The sequence below is a fragment of the Ambystoma mexicanum genome, chromosome 6q (assembly GCF_040938575.1).
Source record: "Ambystoma mexicanum isolate Mex_15411 chromosome 6q, UKY_AmexF1_1, whole genome shotgun sequence".
Lineage (NCBI taxonomy): Eukaryota > Metazoa > Chordata > Amphibia > Caudata > Ambystomatidae > Ambystoma > Ambystoma mexicanum.
The window spans coordinates 45,365,278-45,383,491 of NC_090937.1; the positions used below are offsets into that span (position 1 = coordinate 45,365,278).

Genomic DNA, 18,214 nt, shown 5'->3' on the forward strand with positions numbered 1-18,214 from the left:
CTGGTCAGATCTCCTCCTTCCTCTCTGAGCGGGCGGACCTCTCCTCTTCCCTCCTGGTCTCGACCCTCAACTCATCCTTCTTGGAGACATTAACATCCACCTGGATGCTTCCTGTCCTTCCTCTGGACTCTTTCGTGACCTCTGCAACTCTCTCGCACTCACTATTTTCCTCTCTGGCCTGGCTCACTCTGCAGGGCATACTCTGGATGTTCTGATCTCTACAGACCTTCCCGTTTCTATCCCTCTCACCACTCCTCTCTCCTGGAGTTATCACTTTCCCCTCTCCTCCCAGCTCACTCTCTCCACCCCTCAGACAAAGCCAACTCCAACACTGCCACCTACCTTCTGGGTTATCCGACCCATGAAGCATGTGTCCGTTGAGGCTTTTGTGGCCGCTTTCTAACCCCCCTGACCCGCCTTTGGCTGACTCACACCCTGACACAGCCCTTTCTATGCTCCACTCTGCTATATCTGATACTCTTGATGTTCTTGCCCCTGTCATGAGGATCTGCTTGAAGCCCAAAGCTAAGTGCAACTTCTGGTTCGACTCAGACCTCATCACCCTTAAACACAAGTGCAGTGTGGCTGAGAGGAAATGGCATGCTTCCTGTACATCCTCTAACAAACTGGCCTGCCGCCTGCTCCAAAAGCAATACCGGCTCTCCGTCCGCACCAAGAAGACAGCCCACATCCTAGCACGCATCTCAGCGGCATCCAACAACTCGGGCAAACTCTTTGAAATCCGAAAGGAGCTGGCTAATCATGCTGCTGTCTCTACCCCTCCTGTCCCCTCCCAGTCCCTCTGCATGGCCGTGGCTTCTTATTTCATCTCTAAAACTCAGGAGATCCTGTCCTCTCTCTCTCTTCCTCTCCTCCTCCTCCTTCTACTCCCCTCTCTTCCTCTGACCCTTCTGTGGGCACCTCTCCTCCCCCATTCTCTGCTTTTGCCCTGTTCTCCCCAGACAAGGTTTCTAGACAAGTCGGATCTATGAAAGTCTCGTCAAAACAGGTTCTCCCCTGTTCTTCTAAAACCATCAAGGACCACGTTGACACCCTGGCTCCTGCTTTGGTTGATGTCTGCAACCACTCCTTCCCCACTGGAGTCTTCCCTTCCTCCTGAAGCACTCCCTTGTACACCCTCTTCTTAAGAAATCCTCTGCTGACCCCTCTTGCCCTGCTAAATACCGACCAATCTCCATCACTCTTTTCCCGGGCAAACTCCTGGAAAAGCTGGTCATCTCCCAGCTTAATCTTCACACTGAATTGGTTTGGTGTCTCCATAACCATCAGTCTGGCTTCAGAGCTGCCAAACGCATGGAAACTGCTCTCCTGAACATCCGTGAAGAGCTGCTTTCCAACCTTGACTCCAATACCCCCTGTGTCCTCATCTTACTTGATGCCTCTTCTGCATTTGACACAGGCAACCACGCCATCCTGCTCAACCGTCTCCGTGATAACCCGGGTATCACCGATCAGGCCCTGGCTTGGCTGACCTCTTTCCTCTCTGATCGACCCTCCCAGGTCCAACTTGGGTCCTTCCTCTTCTCTATCTCTAGCTCTACCTGTGGTGTTCCCCAGGGGTCTAACCTCTCTCCCTGGCTGTTCAACCAATCCTGCTACTTCTTGCCCACCGCATTTCCACTCTCTGCCCCAATTTTCAGTGCTATATGGATGACACTCAGCTCATTTTCATGCTCCCTTCCGCCACCTCTTCTTCTTCTCTGATCTCTGACTGCCTGTCCACTATCCAGGAGTGGTGTGCCACCAACGATCTCTGCCTTAATGCCTGTAAGACTGAGATTCTTCTCATCGGCACACCTGCTCCCTGCTTTCCTGTCACTCTCTGGACGGACTCTCTTGGCCCTCTTCCTTCTCCCACCTTTTGAGGCTAAAACCCTCAGGGTCATCTTTGTCTCCAGTCTCTCCTTCTTTTCTCACATCTCTGATGTCTCTAAGAAGTCACAGTACCTGCTGCACCTCCTCAGAGATATTCTTCCTTTCCCTCCTTCACCCCGAAGCTCACTGTCTCCAGAGCTGTGATTCTTTCTAGGCTGGACTACTGTACCAGCCTCTTTCTAAATCTGCCTGCTTCTACTCTCTGCAGTCTGCAACTCATCCAGACAGGACTGCAAGACTTGTCCTTGGCCTCAAGCCCAGGGATCATATCTCTCCAGAACTGAAATCTCTGCATTGTCCATAAGGCCTTCTGGGGCCTGGGGCCTCAATACCTCTAACTCTCTCTTCCTAAATATCATCCTTCCCAAGCTCTTCGCTCATCCGCCTCCAACTCCCCCAGGGTCTTTCGCTTCTCGAAACAACAAGTTGGTGGTAGATCTCTTTCTTCGGCTGGGGCCTCCCTGAAACTTGAGGAGAACCATCTCCGGTTCCGGAAGCACCTCAAGGCCTTCCTCTTTCCTTCTGCTTTCTCTCCTCCTCTCCCTAGCTGAACTCCTGACTGAAACTGCACTGCTCACCTGGCTACCCTCTGATCTCAGGGACAGGTCCCCTCCCCGCCAGCTGCACACCTGGACTGCCTCCCAGGGAACCCCTGCACTTGGGGGCTGTTTCTGTATCCCAACAGTACCAACCAGCTCTTGACACTTAATGTCTGCACTTGCCACTAGCTGGCCGCACTTTTGCTGCAACGTTGAAGCTGTTTGCTTTGATGTACATGAATATTAATTGCTTTGTCAGCGGGGGGTGCAAGTGCAAGGCTGAAGCTACCATGTTAGGGCCTGGTCGGCGGGGGGAGTGCATGTGGGGGGCTGAAGCTTCCATGTTAGGGCCTGGTCGGTGGGGGGTGCTTGTGGGGGGCTCAAGCTTCTATGTTAGGGCCTGGTTGGCGGGGGTGCATGTGGGTGGCTGAAGCTTCCATGTTAGGGCCTGGTAGGCGGGGGGTGCATGTGGGGGGCTCAAGCTTTGTTAGGGCCTGGTCGGCGGGGTTGCATGTGGGGGGCTCAAGCTTCCATGTTAGGGCCTGGTCGACGTGGGGTGCATGTGGCAGGCTCAAGCTTCCATGTTAGGGCCTGGTTGGCAGGGGGCGCAAGCTTCCACTTTAGGGCCTGGTCGGCTTGGGATGCATGTGGGAGGCTCAAGCTTCCATGTTAGGGCCTGGTTGGTGGGGGGTGCATGTGGCAGGCTCAAGCTTCCATTTTAGGGCCTGGTCGACTGACCTGCAGAAAATGACATGTCATGTTATAACACAGAACTATATAATTGGCAGCGTTTTGTTGGTGGGCAATTTGATTGTCCTACCATTCCATTATAAATGCACAGCTCTAGCTTAGTTGGAAGAAAGTCAGTTTTCCTAAATGAATGGAAGCAGAGTCAGGGAAGCAGAGCAAATGTACCCTGTGGTTGGCGAACAGTGCCAGCAAACGAGCAAAGCGCAAACTCTGAAGAGGCAGCCTTGTCTCACATATGCCCCGTGCTACTCCACCGCATTGTGTGAACACGAAAATGAGGCAGAGCGGGAAATTTCGACGGAAGTGCATTGCGCCTCACATTCATGTCTCCATTTGACCAACAGCACCATTGAAAAGGCGACCCTATATGTTAGTCACCAGGAAGCGCCAAGGGTATAAAACAGTTCAAGTCGAGAACAAAAGTAATAAAAAGAATTGCTCAAATTGAACTTCTGTCGCAGATTAATCCCCTCATTGCTAATTGCGGCCAGACCCCATCATAGCCTGAACTGAATGTAACGTAAATCGACGCCTGAATAAACCACGTCAACGTTATTATACATTTTATTCAATTTATAAAAATTATAGCAAAATATACAATGTGATCTCATACTGCCAGGTGGCAGCATTATAAGAGGTAACTTTAACTCCAAAGTGTATAAAACTATTTTCAAGTGAATATTACATATTTTCATCATAACAAACCATTAGAAGAATATTAAATATTTGCATAATTTCTTGAGATTATTGCACAGAAAAAGAAGGAAAGGGGTGGGTATCTCCTACTAATATATAGACGAATACTGTACATCGGGTGTCAAACACCATTGCAGCTGCTGCAAAATGACCATACATTCTTTCTGTGTCAACTGGAAACATTTCTGAGACCTTGAAAAACAATGTTTCGCCATGAGCATATCCTAGCAAAAACACCTTTTAAAAACAGAAAACCAGATTTGAAGTTGAGATTGTATTTTACACCAACAAATTCAAACAGAGCCCAGTTACCCCAGTTACTTTTGATCTTGGGGGCTTCATATGGCAGCATCAGTGCTCTCAACACTGTTATGTGGCAAGGAGTCCTCTTGACTTTCTGAGCTTTCACTGCTCTCTGTGTCAGGGGTAGGGGTTGCTTGTTTCAGGCCGCGCAGTAGCACATGATGTTCGGGGCTCTCATTGCTAGTGTGGGTCTCAGGTTGCTTGTCCTCTTCCACGCTGTGGTCAGGTTGGACTTCAGGGCTCTCACTGCTGTGATGGTTGTCTACTTCCAAGCTGTGGTCAGGCTGGGTTTCAGGGCTCTCGTTGCTGGCGTGGTTGTCTTCTTCCACGCTGTGGTCAGGCTGGGTTTCAGAGCTCTCGTTGCTGGCATGGTTGTCTTCTTCCACGCTGTGGTCAGGATGGGTTTCCGGGCTCTCGTTGCTGGCGTGGGTTTCAGGGCTCTCGTTGCTGGTGTGGCTATCAGGGTGACTATCTTCTTCCATGCTGTGGTCAGGCTGAGATTGCTTGCTATCCTCCTGGCTGTTATGCTCAGTGCTGATTGCCGTGTCTTGGTGGCTGGTGGCATCTTTCACATCGGTATCATCTGAGGCCTCAAAGAGTTTGTCGGCATCTTCTGGTTCATCTGCCTGCTCCGCTGTGGTATCCAGCATATCCTGCGTGACAAACACAAAATGATTAGCCTGGGTAACACACATTTTTTGCCGCTGCAGGCAAGAATAATAGAGGGTGTTGCTACAGGGGTTTAGCGATATTGATTAGGGCCTCTATGTCATATCAAACTAAGGTAATAGAAACAATTCAGATTGCATACAATATATTATTATGACCCGCACTCAAGGGGATGGAATATTAATTGTTAATTTCTATAACAGATTGCATATAGCAGAATCGAATATGCTAGGATCATTGAAAGAAATCATGGAAAGTATTGTTCTTCCAACACTTGATTATCGGACAATGTTGGTGTTGGATGGAGATTTTAACATCAAACTTGGCAATGGGATTCCGGGGGAATTGTATGATGATACTGAAGATACTGTCTATGGTACAGCACTCCCACAGATGCTGAATAAATGGGTTTGTGCTAATGGCCTACAAATGGGGCGGTGGTTACTGGAATTGAGATTGCGTACCAGGGGCTCTGACCTTTAGAAACACACAAGGGTCGTCTCCAATAGACGACTTTTTCATGCATGTTTGCCATTGGCATCTGATAAAAGCCTTTGAGGTAACACAGGAAATCTGCAGCCACCTTTTCCCACTGAGGCTTACCATACAGTGGGAATATATCCACTTGACCACACCAGCCTCCCATAACTTAGATCTGTGTGAGGTTAATACTCACTGTAGGAGAAAATTTAATTGGCCAAACGCAATCCTTCGACTATGCAACAGCAACTTGTGTTATCCAATCTAAATATAATGCATCCAATTTTTGATAACTTTCAGTCCCCAGCAAAGGTAACAAAAATGTTCGAGGAGTTGATGTTTTCTCTTACAAATATGTAACAGCTTGACTTCAAAAATAAAAAAGGGAGGAGAACAGCTTGTTTAATGAGGAATGTAAACAATCAAAGAAGCGACTGTTGAAGGCTTTCAAGGACCCAGATAGCCATAGGGGGGAAAATCATCAGGTCCAGGGCCGAATATAAATTGGCAGTAAAGAGCTTCTGGAGCACAAAGCTTGGGAGGAGCTGCTGATTGTTGTTTCCTCAAATGACTCTAAAAGGTTCTGGGAGTTTGTTTCAGGAGCGGGCTGCCCCATACAAAAAGAGAAGAAACTGAGAAAAACACATGTGGCGGTGAAGGCTTGGGTGGATTATTTTCCTGCTTTGTACGAGGGCTCTGTGGATGGGTCTACTACAGGGGTACAGAGCCCATTGATCCAGTTCTCATTGAGGGAGGTTGAAAATGCGATTAACCAACAAGCACATAATAGAGCTCCTGGCCCGGATGCGGTCCCTGCGGGCCTTTATAAGGGGGCGGTGGATCTATGGGCCCCACTGCTGAACATTTGCTTTAATGCATTTCTGCAAACAGGGGAATTCCTGCATTCATGGAAAAATGCTATCATTTATCAAATTTATAAAAAAAGCAGATCGTGGGAGTCTATAGACCAATATCGCTCCTAGATAGATCGCTCAAAATGTTTGGTTGCACATTATCGGCCCGCATTTAGAATTGGATCTCAGCTGAATCAGTGCTGGCAGATGTACAATACGGTTTTAGACCAGGTGCGGGGATCTGTGCTCAAGCTTTAAATGTATATTTGGTGGGGTCACAATCTGTCTTTGTGAAGGGCAGACCTAGTTATTTGACCTTCATGGACCCAAGCACCGCCTTTGACAAAGTCAATAGAGAAAAGCTTTGGTCGGTGCTTGGGTCCATGGGGTGCCCGAGTCGGCTATTGAGGGTTTTGCAATTGGTGCATGAGGGCACTAAGGCCAGTGTTCGATATGGGGAGCAGGGACAAAGCACCGGATATTTTGTTGGGGATACAGGAGTCCGCCAGGGATGTGTTCTGGTGGCGGTTTTATTTACACTTTTTATAGATGGTTTTTATAAGGCATTTGTTGATTCAAATGCAGACTTTCCGTGGGTGGGTTATAGAATGTTCCCCCTTTTAGCCTATGCCAACGGCACTGTTATTATAGCTCGGACCCCAAATGACCTTCAGGAATTAATTAATGTGTACACTCATTTTATGACAAACTTAGATTTCAAAATTACCACACCAAAATCGGCTATGGCACTTATGGCTGGGAGAGGGAAGCACTGGGATGTATGGGATGCACAGTAATGGCTCTGTAATCCCAAGGGTGAAAGAGTTTGATTATTTAGGCATAGGATTTGTAGACATCTCAAAGGGGGTGTCACACTTATCGAGACAAAAAGAACCAAAATGACGATCACTCTAATTTTGTAACAGTGGAAATGTCGCCAATGTCGGCCAGCATTAACCTTTTTTTGTTTCAAGGTGAGCCTTGGGTTGTTGCTTGGGGATTTCTTACCTATTTGAGGAGGACCTGGAAAGCAAGAAATCAATTTTTGGACATTCTTATTTGAACACATTTTATAAGGGGATCATTTTTTTAATGAAGAAATGCGTTTTTAAGTTATTTAATTGTATATTTAATGCTTATGACACTCCTGGTTTGAACTGAATTTATTGTATTTTAATTGGTTCTATTGCTGCCATTTTTGTGAGTTTGATGGATTATTTCCAAATAGACTATGGTTTAATTTGAGCACAGCACATTGCAGCAAGGCTTGAGGCCTTTTGGGGTACAGAGGAGAACATGTTTGCAGATGCCACATGGAAGAATAAAAGAGAGGCACCGTGAAGATGCATTATGGGAGACACTGTGGCATGAACACATTTAAGGGCTGCCTTCCAGGCACTGGCAGCGGTTCCCTAAATATAATCATATTGCTTTGAACTTTTAGGGTCAGATAACATAAATTGCCCTGGGGGGTGTCATTTTGTAGTAATGTCATTTTTCACTCGTCAGTTGCTGCAAATGTGTCCTGGTGGTCAGTTGGTACAAATGTCGACCTTCATTTAACTGCTACTTGTGCAAAACTGCCCAGCAACCGTGCAAAAAAAGCACTTGCTTGGCCCTCATTAGGCGATCCGGCCCCTTTATGCGTGGCTTCCAATTTAACAAGAGCTCAGCATCTATTTGGGGGGCATACTGCTGGCTGTCCACATTAGAGGGGGGTTTAGCTGAATTGATGCCCTTCAGATACCAACAGGGAAGCAGCAGTGTTGATAGTAAGGGAGGTCCCTTCCTCCAGACCCGCATGGCAGAGGGAAATATCCGTGGCTCATTCTGGATGCCAAACTCGAAATTACCCCTAGGCAGAATCAGTCTCCAGACACTGTTTCCAACCACATGGCACACACATGTGACGAGGGCCTTCTCCTGTGTCATGACCTTGGACCCGAGTGGCATGTTGAGCCTGGCCCTAGACTATGAGATTGCTGTTTCCTAGGACTTGTGGGCATATTTATTCTAATGCCTCTGGTAGTTTAGAACATGGCACTCCATATTATGTGCAGTCTGCCTGGCAGAGCCATATTTGCCAAGTGGGGCAGGTGTTAGCAATGGCTTCCACCAGTCCTCCGCATGAAGCTCATGTTTGCCAAAGTGCCATTTACCAGCAAGGACCCCCATGTATTATGCTAAACTATGACATGGTCCCATGGATATAGAAACTTGCATTTGCTGCAGGTCCCCCATTAAAAACTAAGAACATGTGGCGGCTGGGCTTTCATTGTACTGTATGTGCCCCTCTGGAATTCCATGCTACTTCCTGTATGGGTGTTATAAAATCACATGTCCTTATAGAGGTACGTGGGGGAGGGTGCTGTTTTATCAGTATCAGGGATCAACCACTCTTAGGGCCTGATTCACAGACGTGTTTTATAATGGCGCGAACCCATAGAAAAACGCTCTGTGAATCAGGCCCTTTGTCATGACGGAGGAGGGTGATAGCACCTCACCGCGAGGCTGCCATGACATTGTGATAAGGGCAGCAGGAGGCATCTTAGTGGTGATCCCTGGTGCCTCATCTAGCCTGTGCATCCCTTCTAAAGATGGGAGAGAAGAGGCAGCCTGAGCTATATGGACATTGGCAGATTTCCCAACAGGCCCATGCCTTAAAAGAAATAAGAGGACTGGGGTGGGAGCAGTCCCGAAGCCTGTCATGTGATTAACTTTGACAAATCCTTCCTTGCTTCTGGTGCCACTGGCCTGCCAACACAGAATCTTTGAGCTTGGGAAGCCTTACTTTGAAGTGACAGTGAAAAGCAATCTGAGAATGGTACTTAAAGCAAAAGGGATTCAGACAGATCAAAATGGCTTCCGTGTGGAATAGAAGCACGTGTCTCGGCCTTACCTGGGTGTCGCGTTTCACAGCGCTCTTCCAGACTTTTGCTACGAAGGGGTGGTCTGCATCACTGTCTCCTCTGCCGGCATTGTCCCCTCTTGTGAAGGGGTCAGCAGTGTAGTCGTCGGTTTGGGATTCGGTGGAAGGGGCAGCGGTTGTGGCTGCGGGCAGGTCTTCCTCCGAAGAGTCGGAGTCTGAATCATGGCTGTTGCTCTCGTTGGACACATCTATGGGTTCACTCTGAAAACGGAACATTGGTTGGTGGAATTAAAGACTACATTGCAAAGCGCATGCAAGGTGTGGTTGGTTGTTGATGGGTGAGAAACTAAAATCAAGCTCGTGCAATCATGTGCTTTCATTTGGTCGAGTACCTTTTCCTTCTCTATCATTTCCCAGGAGACTCTGTTCTTGTTGGAGGAATGGGGTCACATGTCATTTAAATGTGTGTCCGTCTCTAGCTCTGCCTGCCTATGTAACTTTAAAGGGATCACTCGCTGGCACGGCTGACTTTCCGCATTTCAAGCAGGGCAACGTCCTGCCACCAGAACTACAGGCCAGGAGAAGCAGGTCTTTAAAAGAGCAGTGAGAACGCGGCACAACAATTCTTCAGCAGGGATTGTGTCGAAGCCACATTTTAATACTGAAGGATTAAATCGCCAATTCTGAAAGGGCGAATTTCATTCTACCTTTGACAGGTAATTTACAAAAAAGCAAAATGAGCAATGTTACGGTCAGCCATAGTGCCCCCTGCTCTGAGTACATTGATTTCTTTTCAAGTCAGGGAATCGGCTGGTTCAACCCGAGCCCATTCCAAAATGGCCGTCAGCAGAAATGCACCTCAATGTACAACATAACAGTAAAGAAAATTATCTAAAACGGTGCAATCCCACATGATCAGGGGCGTCACAAGGACTGAATTAATTTGGCTTTTTTTTGGTGGCCGTTGGAAAGTTATTATAGTGTGGACCCCAGCCAAAGCTGGGTGCAAGTGAACAGTATGGATGTGCATAGAATGATATGAGAGCTGTATAAGATACAGGAGCTTTGATTGATAGAAGAGATGTGATGCATATGGACAGTGCTTTTCGGGGATTAGAAATCGAGAGTAGCTCCCGTTATGGGGCGTCTCCGAAGTAAGGCTGCTAAATGAAGTAGAGCTGGGGCGCAAACAAAAGAAGGGGCTGGGCGCATCAAAGGTGTGACACCATTGTGCCTCAGCTGACATGCAGCGCTTTCATTCAAGGAGCTGCGTGGTGCAACGCTTTGACCATAGCCCCTTGAATGAAAGGGCTGCCCGCTGCTGATGGCTCTGTACTCTGAAACAGGAGGAGGGCGGGACTGCCTCAGGGAGTGGCACTTGATATGTGAGCTCTGTGAAAGCAGTGCAGAACATGATACCCCAGGGCTGTATGATAAAGGAGTGGCACTTGATATGGGAGATGTGTGGCAGGGGTGTGTGGTATAGAAGTGGTGCATAATACCGGAAGTGTGTGTGAACGCTGTATGATGCCCAGGGGTGTATGATAAGGGAGCGCTCCTTGATGTGGGAGCTATGCGGAAGGAAGGTGCGGAAGTGGTGTCAAATTCCAGAGGGGCATGGGTGAATTGCATGATATGGTAGCGGGCGGGGTATAAGAAAAGACTGATTTGGGGCAATATGAAAGTAGCCTATGACATGGAGCAATGCATTCTGGGGGGTTGTTATGCGACCACTATGTTATATTGGAGCGATATATAATATCAAAGTCTTGTGTATTTATGCAGGACTGCCATTGAGTCAGAAAAAGTAGAGTCACGATTCAAAGAGTTGACTCAGATCAGGGTGTGTGACCGGTGCTGCACTCTCCGGGACGCTGTGCTGTGGCTGGTTCTGTCTAAGGTCTAGAATAGTGTTAGAAAGAGGATGTAATTCTCTTTGCAGATAGTTTTTGCAATGCCGCGTGCGCTGCCCCAGGTGGGTGGGTGCTTTGCTGGCATGTTGGGTGTAGCACAGGGCCTCACTCACCTGGTGACTGGCGTCTTCGGAGCTGGCAGAACGTTTGGATCGGTGGGCCTTTCAAAAAGGAAAAAGGTCAAATTAATGTTACATGATTTTTCTTCATGTCCAAATGACTTGAGGGATTGTATTAATATGTAATGCAAGATGCACTTACCGGCAGAGCACAAGCCATGCCGACGAGGCAAAGGCTGAGCAGGACGAGCCTCATGTTCATTGTCGACCTGCAGATACAATAATAGTGATTAGAGACAGCGCGCACATGGGGAGGCAGCAGATCACATGGGTTAAGCGTCCACTGCAGCATCCTTCTTAATACTTTGGCAGTGTTGGTTTTCCCATTAGAGCCTCTTGTTTCCTGCTACATCACACAAGTAAGATGGTGAAGTCACCACTATTGCAGAGAACTAGGCTGCTATTTTATGCAGGGACCCAAGTGCCATTTTATGCAGAGACCCAAGCGCCATTTTATGCAGTGACCCAAGCGTCATTTTATGCAGAAACCCAAGCACCATTTTATGCAGAGACCCAAGCACCATTTTATGCAGAGACCCAAGCACCATTTTAGGCAGAGATCCAAGCGCCATTTTACACAGAGAGCCAAGCGTCATTTTAAGCAGAGACCCAAGCGTCATTTTATGCAGGAAACCGGGCACCGTTTTTTGTTTTTCAAAAGTAGATCTATGCCTACTTTTTAAAAGCGTCATGAAGATACAGTTAAATAAGTAACTTTCAAAGAATCTTCTATAAAATCGCAGAATGACCAACATCCAATTCTATTTAAGCAGGCCGTTTCTTGACCCAGGCGAGGCGGGCGGCTGCCGGGGCGCAATTGCCTAGAGGGCACAATTGCCACGGTCCCTGGAGCCCCTCCATGCTTGAGGGGATGAAATTACCCAGTTTGTCAGGCGCGTGATAGCCATGGGGTTAGTTCCTGGCGCTGCCTCTTCTGACAGAGGTTTACTCAAGCACTTTCCCGGCACTTGTTGTGGGGTGGGGACATAAGCACAACAATAAGAACACTACAATTCCCCCTGCACCTAAGACCAGCTCCTCCCATCACAATGCGGAAGGAAACTACTAATGATGGGCCATTGGTCACTGAATGGTTTTGTGCAGGCATTGTGATGGGAGGGGAGGTACAGTGGGATGTGGGAAGTGGGCGTGCATTGTAAGCAGCTTTGCCTCTCTGCATGTGTGCAAGCTAACACTTCACACTCTCTGACTCACATTCATACAAGCACCACTATTGCAGTATAAAAAGCGCTTAAAAACGTTTAACTGTATGCCCTTGTTTCTCTTTCTTTAAGTATTTATTCATTTCTTCCTCGGAGATTTGGGGGGATAACTCAAGGGTCTTGGCCTTGCAGGGACACACCGTGGTCCAGACACAGTACAAACGGAGACCCATTTGGGCCCACGGTGCGTCCCTGCAAGCCCAGGAAATGCCCAAAATAATAGTTTAAAGCAGCGCTATTTCTTTCATGCTGGTTCTTTTCCAAACTATATATCAATTCCACTTAAAACCACTTCCAAGGCACTGGTGATGAGTTACTTCATTATGCTGATAATAGTTTTGATCACTGCTGCTGAGTAAATATTCTTTAAACATTGCAAAAATACATAAATATACAGGTACCTGACAAACATTGCATGAATAAATAATCCGGGTCCATGTATCCTTATAACAAGTCAATAGTCAGACTTTACTCTATTAAAGCATACACTTGATTCCCATTCAAAGATTTTTAAAGTGATTGTTTATTGAGTTCAGGTGTCTCCTTGTCATTGCCCATTTGGCTTAGGTTGCCTCCAAACCCCCTTCAACATCTTGTATTCTTTGTGGGTTGTATATACTGCATCCTATGCCATATTCATGTTCTCTTGGTGTGCCCAGTCCTCATTATCTGCAGCCTAAGTGCGACTGGGGCATAAAATTGTCTTGGGCACCAATGAAAAAGTGGTCCACCGTTGCAAATGGCAATTCATTCCTTGCGTGACGGACTGTTTCACTTTGGGTAGGAGTTCCTTAACGGTGTAGTTTGGGAGTGGCGCACGGGGAGTGGTGGGAGTGGACCGCGTGGTGCAGCGGGAGTGGCCCACGTGGTGCGGTGGGAGTGGCACACGGGATGGGGTGTGCAGGGGTGCATTCCTAGTGTTTCGCATTGGGCACCAAATCAACTAGAAACTGCCCTGTATTTAAGGAGGACTTGTGCTGTAAACATGTCGAGTTTGGAATCTGAAAATTTGAATTCTAATCCCAAGACCACAGTTGTACAAGTTGTGTGATCCTGGTCAAATCGAAGTCATCCCTCTTCCTAGCTATATTATTTGCAAAAGTGTTAACACCTAGAAATAGACCAACTCAATTATCAGGCGCTATGTCAGTACTGGACATTTGCAGTAAAAAATACATCCAAGGAGATATAAATCTTAACCGTAAAAAGAGAAAACCAAGAACACACTGGGAAGAAGAATGGACATTAAAAAGGTGCATATCTGAATGTAACAGGGGCAGAGAGAAAACGATGAATGACAGCAGTATCCACAGATAGATAGAGAGAGAGAGAGAGAGAGAGAGTGTGAGAGAGTGGTACGAGTGCATATAGCCATAGAAACATGAAGAGGATAAGCCACAAAGGAGCTTCCAAAAGTAACTCTGACTTACTCCCGATTTACTCCTAGTCAGCCAGGAGTACGGCCGGCAGACCTACTCATTGCAACTTTTGTGTTGATCGAGTATAGCTCTCCATGAGTATGTCAATGGTAGGTGAAGTTACTCAGATTCTAGTACTTTCCTTCTGACTGTAACCCACAATGCTTTGATAATGAAGGTGAAATGGGGAGGCCGATGGATGTGATGGAGCGGCTTCAACACACGGAATGGAAGTATTGCCCTGAGCATCTACTTGCCAAGACTCTAGTGGCAGACAGCGGAGGCCTGAGCAGAGACACGTGTCAGGAGCAACTGGGGGCATACGGTGCAAACAAGCTGTGCCCTCAGTACTTGAAGCCAGGGGACAGGACGGACACACGTAGGATTGGACGTGGGGAGAGAAGTCCCACCCATCAGAGGTATGCAAAGTCCGTTTCTACTGGTCGCTCATGGAGTTTGGCAGACGCATAAGCGTGTAAGAGAAGATCTGTGGCCGTGAGTGGCAGCCAGAAAGAGCCGACCTGTCGCAAGTCTACGAACAATGGTGACCGGCACCTGTCAGACAGACAGGCAGCACTAATGGGATATAGATGCAGTCTCCAGTGTTGCACTTAAACCTCGCGTCTATGCTCCCAATACAACATGTTACATGAAGAATGGGGTGGTTATAGCACAGACGGCAAATTCAGGACTTCCAGGCACCTGTCTGAAGGTTTACAGTGGAGCGCTACTTGTGCAAGCTGCGGGAACGAGGGCACCGGGGACTGGAATCCTTGGCAGTAATGTTCGCAGAGGCCTCTCCTTGAAGGGGCAGTCTAGTGTCAGATATCAGGGAGCACAGCTCCATGGGTTGGAGTTTTGAAGAAAAGGCGATACATTAAAAATAAATAATTACTATTTGAAGGTGTGAGATCCAATTAAATTCTGTGGACCAGGGGGCGCTGGCCAAGATTGAGGTGCCTTCCCATAGGGTTAACCTTTTCCCCCAAATGACTGGGAAGGGAGCATAGTCCATGCCCATTCAGTCCTTAGCCCCATTGCTGCGACTAGCAATGTGTACATCAGAGTTATTTCTGGTGGTGTCTAGTGGGGGAGATCCCTGCAGATAACTGGACTGTAACACCCCATAAATCCTCTAGGGTCTGAATAAACCTCTAGATTAGAGGGAAGAGTGACCTCTACGGACCTCGAGCTGACGGAAGCAGTGTCCTGGGGTATAGAGCCTGGTAGTCCATGGATACCAGGAATGCAAAAAGGCAAGATTTGCTTAGATTCCCATTTCACAAGTGAGCCACAAGCTTCTAGTATTTGTACCTGCTTGTTTCAAAAACACACTGCACATTTTAAACCCCCCTCATCTACGTCCCTTCTAGGAGCGTCCAGATCCACCCCATCGCCCCAAAGCACTCCCACCAAGGGGCGCAGACCCAGAGATCTGCCAAATGGCTTCAGGTCATGTGTATGGCCTCCCATCTCTGCTCTCCATCGCCCCCTGGCTGCCAGAGGTGTATGTATTATCACAGAGGAGATGTCTGAAAAGGGAGGGGCCCATTAAGGCGGCACTTCTTGAAATACCCCCCACACCCCTGACCCGCGACGTACTGAGGTGTTTTGTAAAGCAGCACCATACCACCTTCCAGACTCTGCAGATCTGTGATACTGTCAGCATTAATACACACCCAAGTGCGGAATGCAGGAAATGCAGACACCGCACCACACAGAGTGTGCTTCCTGCATCCCAGCAGGTGAGCAGGGCCTTGAACTGAGGCCAGGCAGAGGGGGGCAGGCAGGCACACTCCGGATTAACCCTACACTGCTCTCCTATAGAGTTGGGGCAGCAAGAGATGGACGGGAGACAGCGGAAGCGGGACGAAGTCTGTGCCCGCGGGAATAGAGAGACTTGTGAGTTTTCAATTACACATCAGCTGCACTAAAGGAAATTAATACCACTTTTAAAGAGAACACCCACGTACATATTACTTCTCTTATCTTGCTGTTAACAGCAGCAGTCCCAACTTCGTAAAGTGCTGAAACCTATTTTCACAAATGACTACCTTTGCATAAACCCTGTCCTTTTTGGGACCCGTTCCTCTTCCTCTTCACATGTCTGCGCGCTTAGGTAGGGTGTCTGTACCACGGTTTATACTATATCATGCATCACCCACCAAAATAACTTTTCTTCAAATTAAACAATTTCATAGCGTGAGCATGACAGACGATTAAGATACACTGTATAGAAAGAGGCCATGAAGCTTCTATGTGGCGGCCTTTAGAAGAGTACATCTACATTCTAAGTATAATCCTGCATTGGGCGTTCCTGACATATCATACCCCATGTGTGAGACTCATGGACCTACTGTCCCAGTTGGTCCCCATCAGGGCTAATTGTTCATCTTCAGACCATGAAACTTTGCTCCCCAACTTGATCATAATGTGTTATCCTGGGCAAATCAATATATCCCCTTCTGTCTGAGACCCTCCCAACTGCACACAACTGCAAAGAAACATACTAACTACTATTTGCACATTTAGCTATGACAGCTCATATGGAGAAGGGTGGGGAGACCTTCAGAGAAGCTGTGATCTAGTGGCACTATGTCTCACTATGAAATCATGACCCCTGGGTGCTACCCATTCATTCTCCAGCTGATCCAGTGGATCCTGAGCAAACCCCCCATCTCCTTTTGAAAACGTTCTCAATTTTGAGAGACAGGACCAAGAGAACTGATGTCTAGGAGTCCTTATGCATCTGTTCACTAATATGTCTTAGGAGCGCTTAGAAACACCAGCGTTGAGCACTTTGTAAAACGCATTCCCTTCTCTTCACATGAGGAGCATCACGATTACATGCAGGTTACCACCTCGAGTTACAGAAGGCTTGCTAAGGGCTCAAGATGAATTAACTAATTTCTGGACTAATGTGTAAAACACAGTTCCCGCACTTTATCCTTCTCCCAAAGAGACTTGTGCGCAGTAGCAGTTCACAAGTGTTCCGGTTCATGAACAGCCTAAAATCAAATCAGCATAAGCTCTCATTGCTCTTATGTAATGTCTTTTTCTTTGATTTTACCTTTCTATGTGTCTTTCTGAATAAAATGAAAATAAACACGTAAAAAAAAGAAGTAATTAAACTACATTACCTTTCCTTGTGTGGAAACGTGGAGTTCTGGAGTTATCTGGCTTCTTGTTCTGCAGCAGCAGCACCAGCAGGGGGCGCAAGAGGCGGCTCGGCACGGTCCTTCCTGAGGGATGCTGAGGTTCTCTGCGCGCTCCTTCTCCCTCCCGCTATTTAAGCGCTACCCCAAACCCCTCGGCCAATCACCGGCCAGCAGCGCGTGACGTCACGCACTTCTCGGTTGCCCAGACTCTGCCCACGTCGCCCACACTTCCTCCTCCTGTGGTTTTTGGTTTTGGAAAAAACCGCGTTCTATAGTTAAACATTTGTTTATGCGGAGGCAGCGCCGCCGGTGAACACGAGGAAGAGTTCAACTGCAAGCGCTTCTGTTTTCATGGAGCTCAGGCCTGCAGCAGACTTTATTCCTAGACATGTTGGGCCTGAGCGCGAATTACCCTATTACCGTGAAAGGTATTAGACAATCCTGACACAGTTGGATATATTGGGAGGGAGCTTGTTTTTCAGGCTTCTGCCTTACAAACAGATTTTAATGTTGCAATATCTCTCATGCTGTCAGTACTGTAATGGGGTACCTCTGCCATGGGATGATGGTTCACTCCGATACCTTTCCTTTGAAATGTGTTGGACTGGATGAGTGTGTTGCTGGGCCACTATATGAGACTGCTTTTTAAAGCTATATATGGCAATGTAGATTTGATCTCTCCAAGTAAACACCCTCTAAATGCAGTCTGTTAAAACAAAGGAAGTTAAGAATTACCCACAACTCTCAACACCTAACGCAAGAGTCATCCATAGCTCATGTGGACCCTTCACTAATCAGACCATAAAAGTGCTGGCAATCCTAACACGCATCTACTTCTCATTTCAATCTCCCTCTCCATCTGGGATCTTCCCGGATTGCTGCAAGATTCCTACTGTCCTAGCCATCCTGAAAAACCTCTCTACTGACTCTAATCACCCTGCCAACTAGGGCCACGCCTGTCTCCTGCCCACTGCTCCCAATTCCTTGAACGTATAGTGTTCAACCATATTATCAATTATTTTGAAACCAATTGCCCATGGGAACCCGCTCCAATCTAAATTCAACAGCAAACACTCTACTGAAATGCCCCTAACTCACGTCTCCAACTTCCTTAGCACTGCCCATCCCTCCAAACTCCCCTCATTTCCCACCCTCCTTGATCTCTCTGATGCCTTTCACACTGTTCATCAACATTCCCTTCTCCCAACCCTCTTTAACATTAGCACCTGTGAACCGATTGCCTCCTATCTATCTGACTGGATCATCTCCACCCTATGGGACACCAGCATCCCCTCTCCCACCTCCATCACGGTTGGCGTTCTTTAAC

The 18,214-nt window shown here is 47.5% G+C and overlaps 1 protein-coding gene across 1 annotated transcript in view; it reads right to left on the reverse strand.

Moving 5' to 3' along the window:
• LOC138515747 (protein starmaker-like) overlaps nucleotides 1-17,016 on the reverse strand; it is a 259,408-nt gene extending 242,392 nt beyond the window's left edge. The window contains exons 1-5 of the mRNA XM_069630449.1: nucleotides 16,870-17,016; nucleotides 11,231-11,297; nucleotides 11,083-11,130; nucleotides 9,087-9,317; nucleotides 4,582-4,837 (exon numbers count right to left, since the gene is read on the reverse strand). Coding sequence (XP_069486550.1) covers nucleotides 4,582-4,837; nucleotides 9,087-9,317; nucleotides 11,083-11,130; nucleotides 11,231-11,290 — 595 coding nt within the window. The 5' untranslated portion in view covers nucleotides 11,291-11,297; nucleotides 16,870-17,016. The remainder of the gene's footprint in view (nucleotides 1-4,581; nucleotides 4,838-9,086; nucleotides 9,318-11,082; nucleotides 11,131-11,230; nucleotides 11,298-16,869) is intronic.
• Between the last annotated feature and the right edge of the window lie 1,198 nt (nucleotides 17,017-18,214).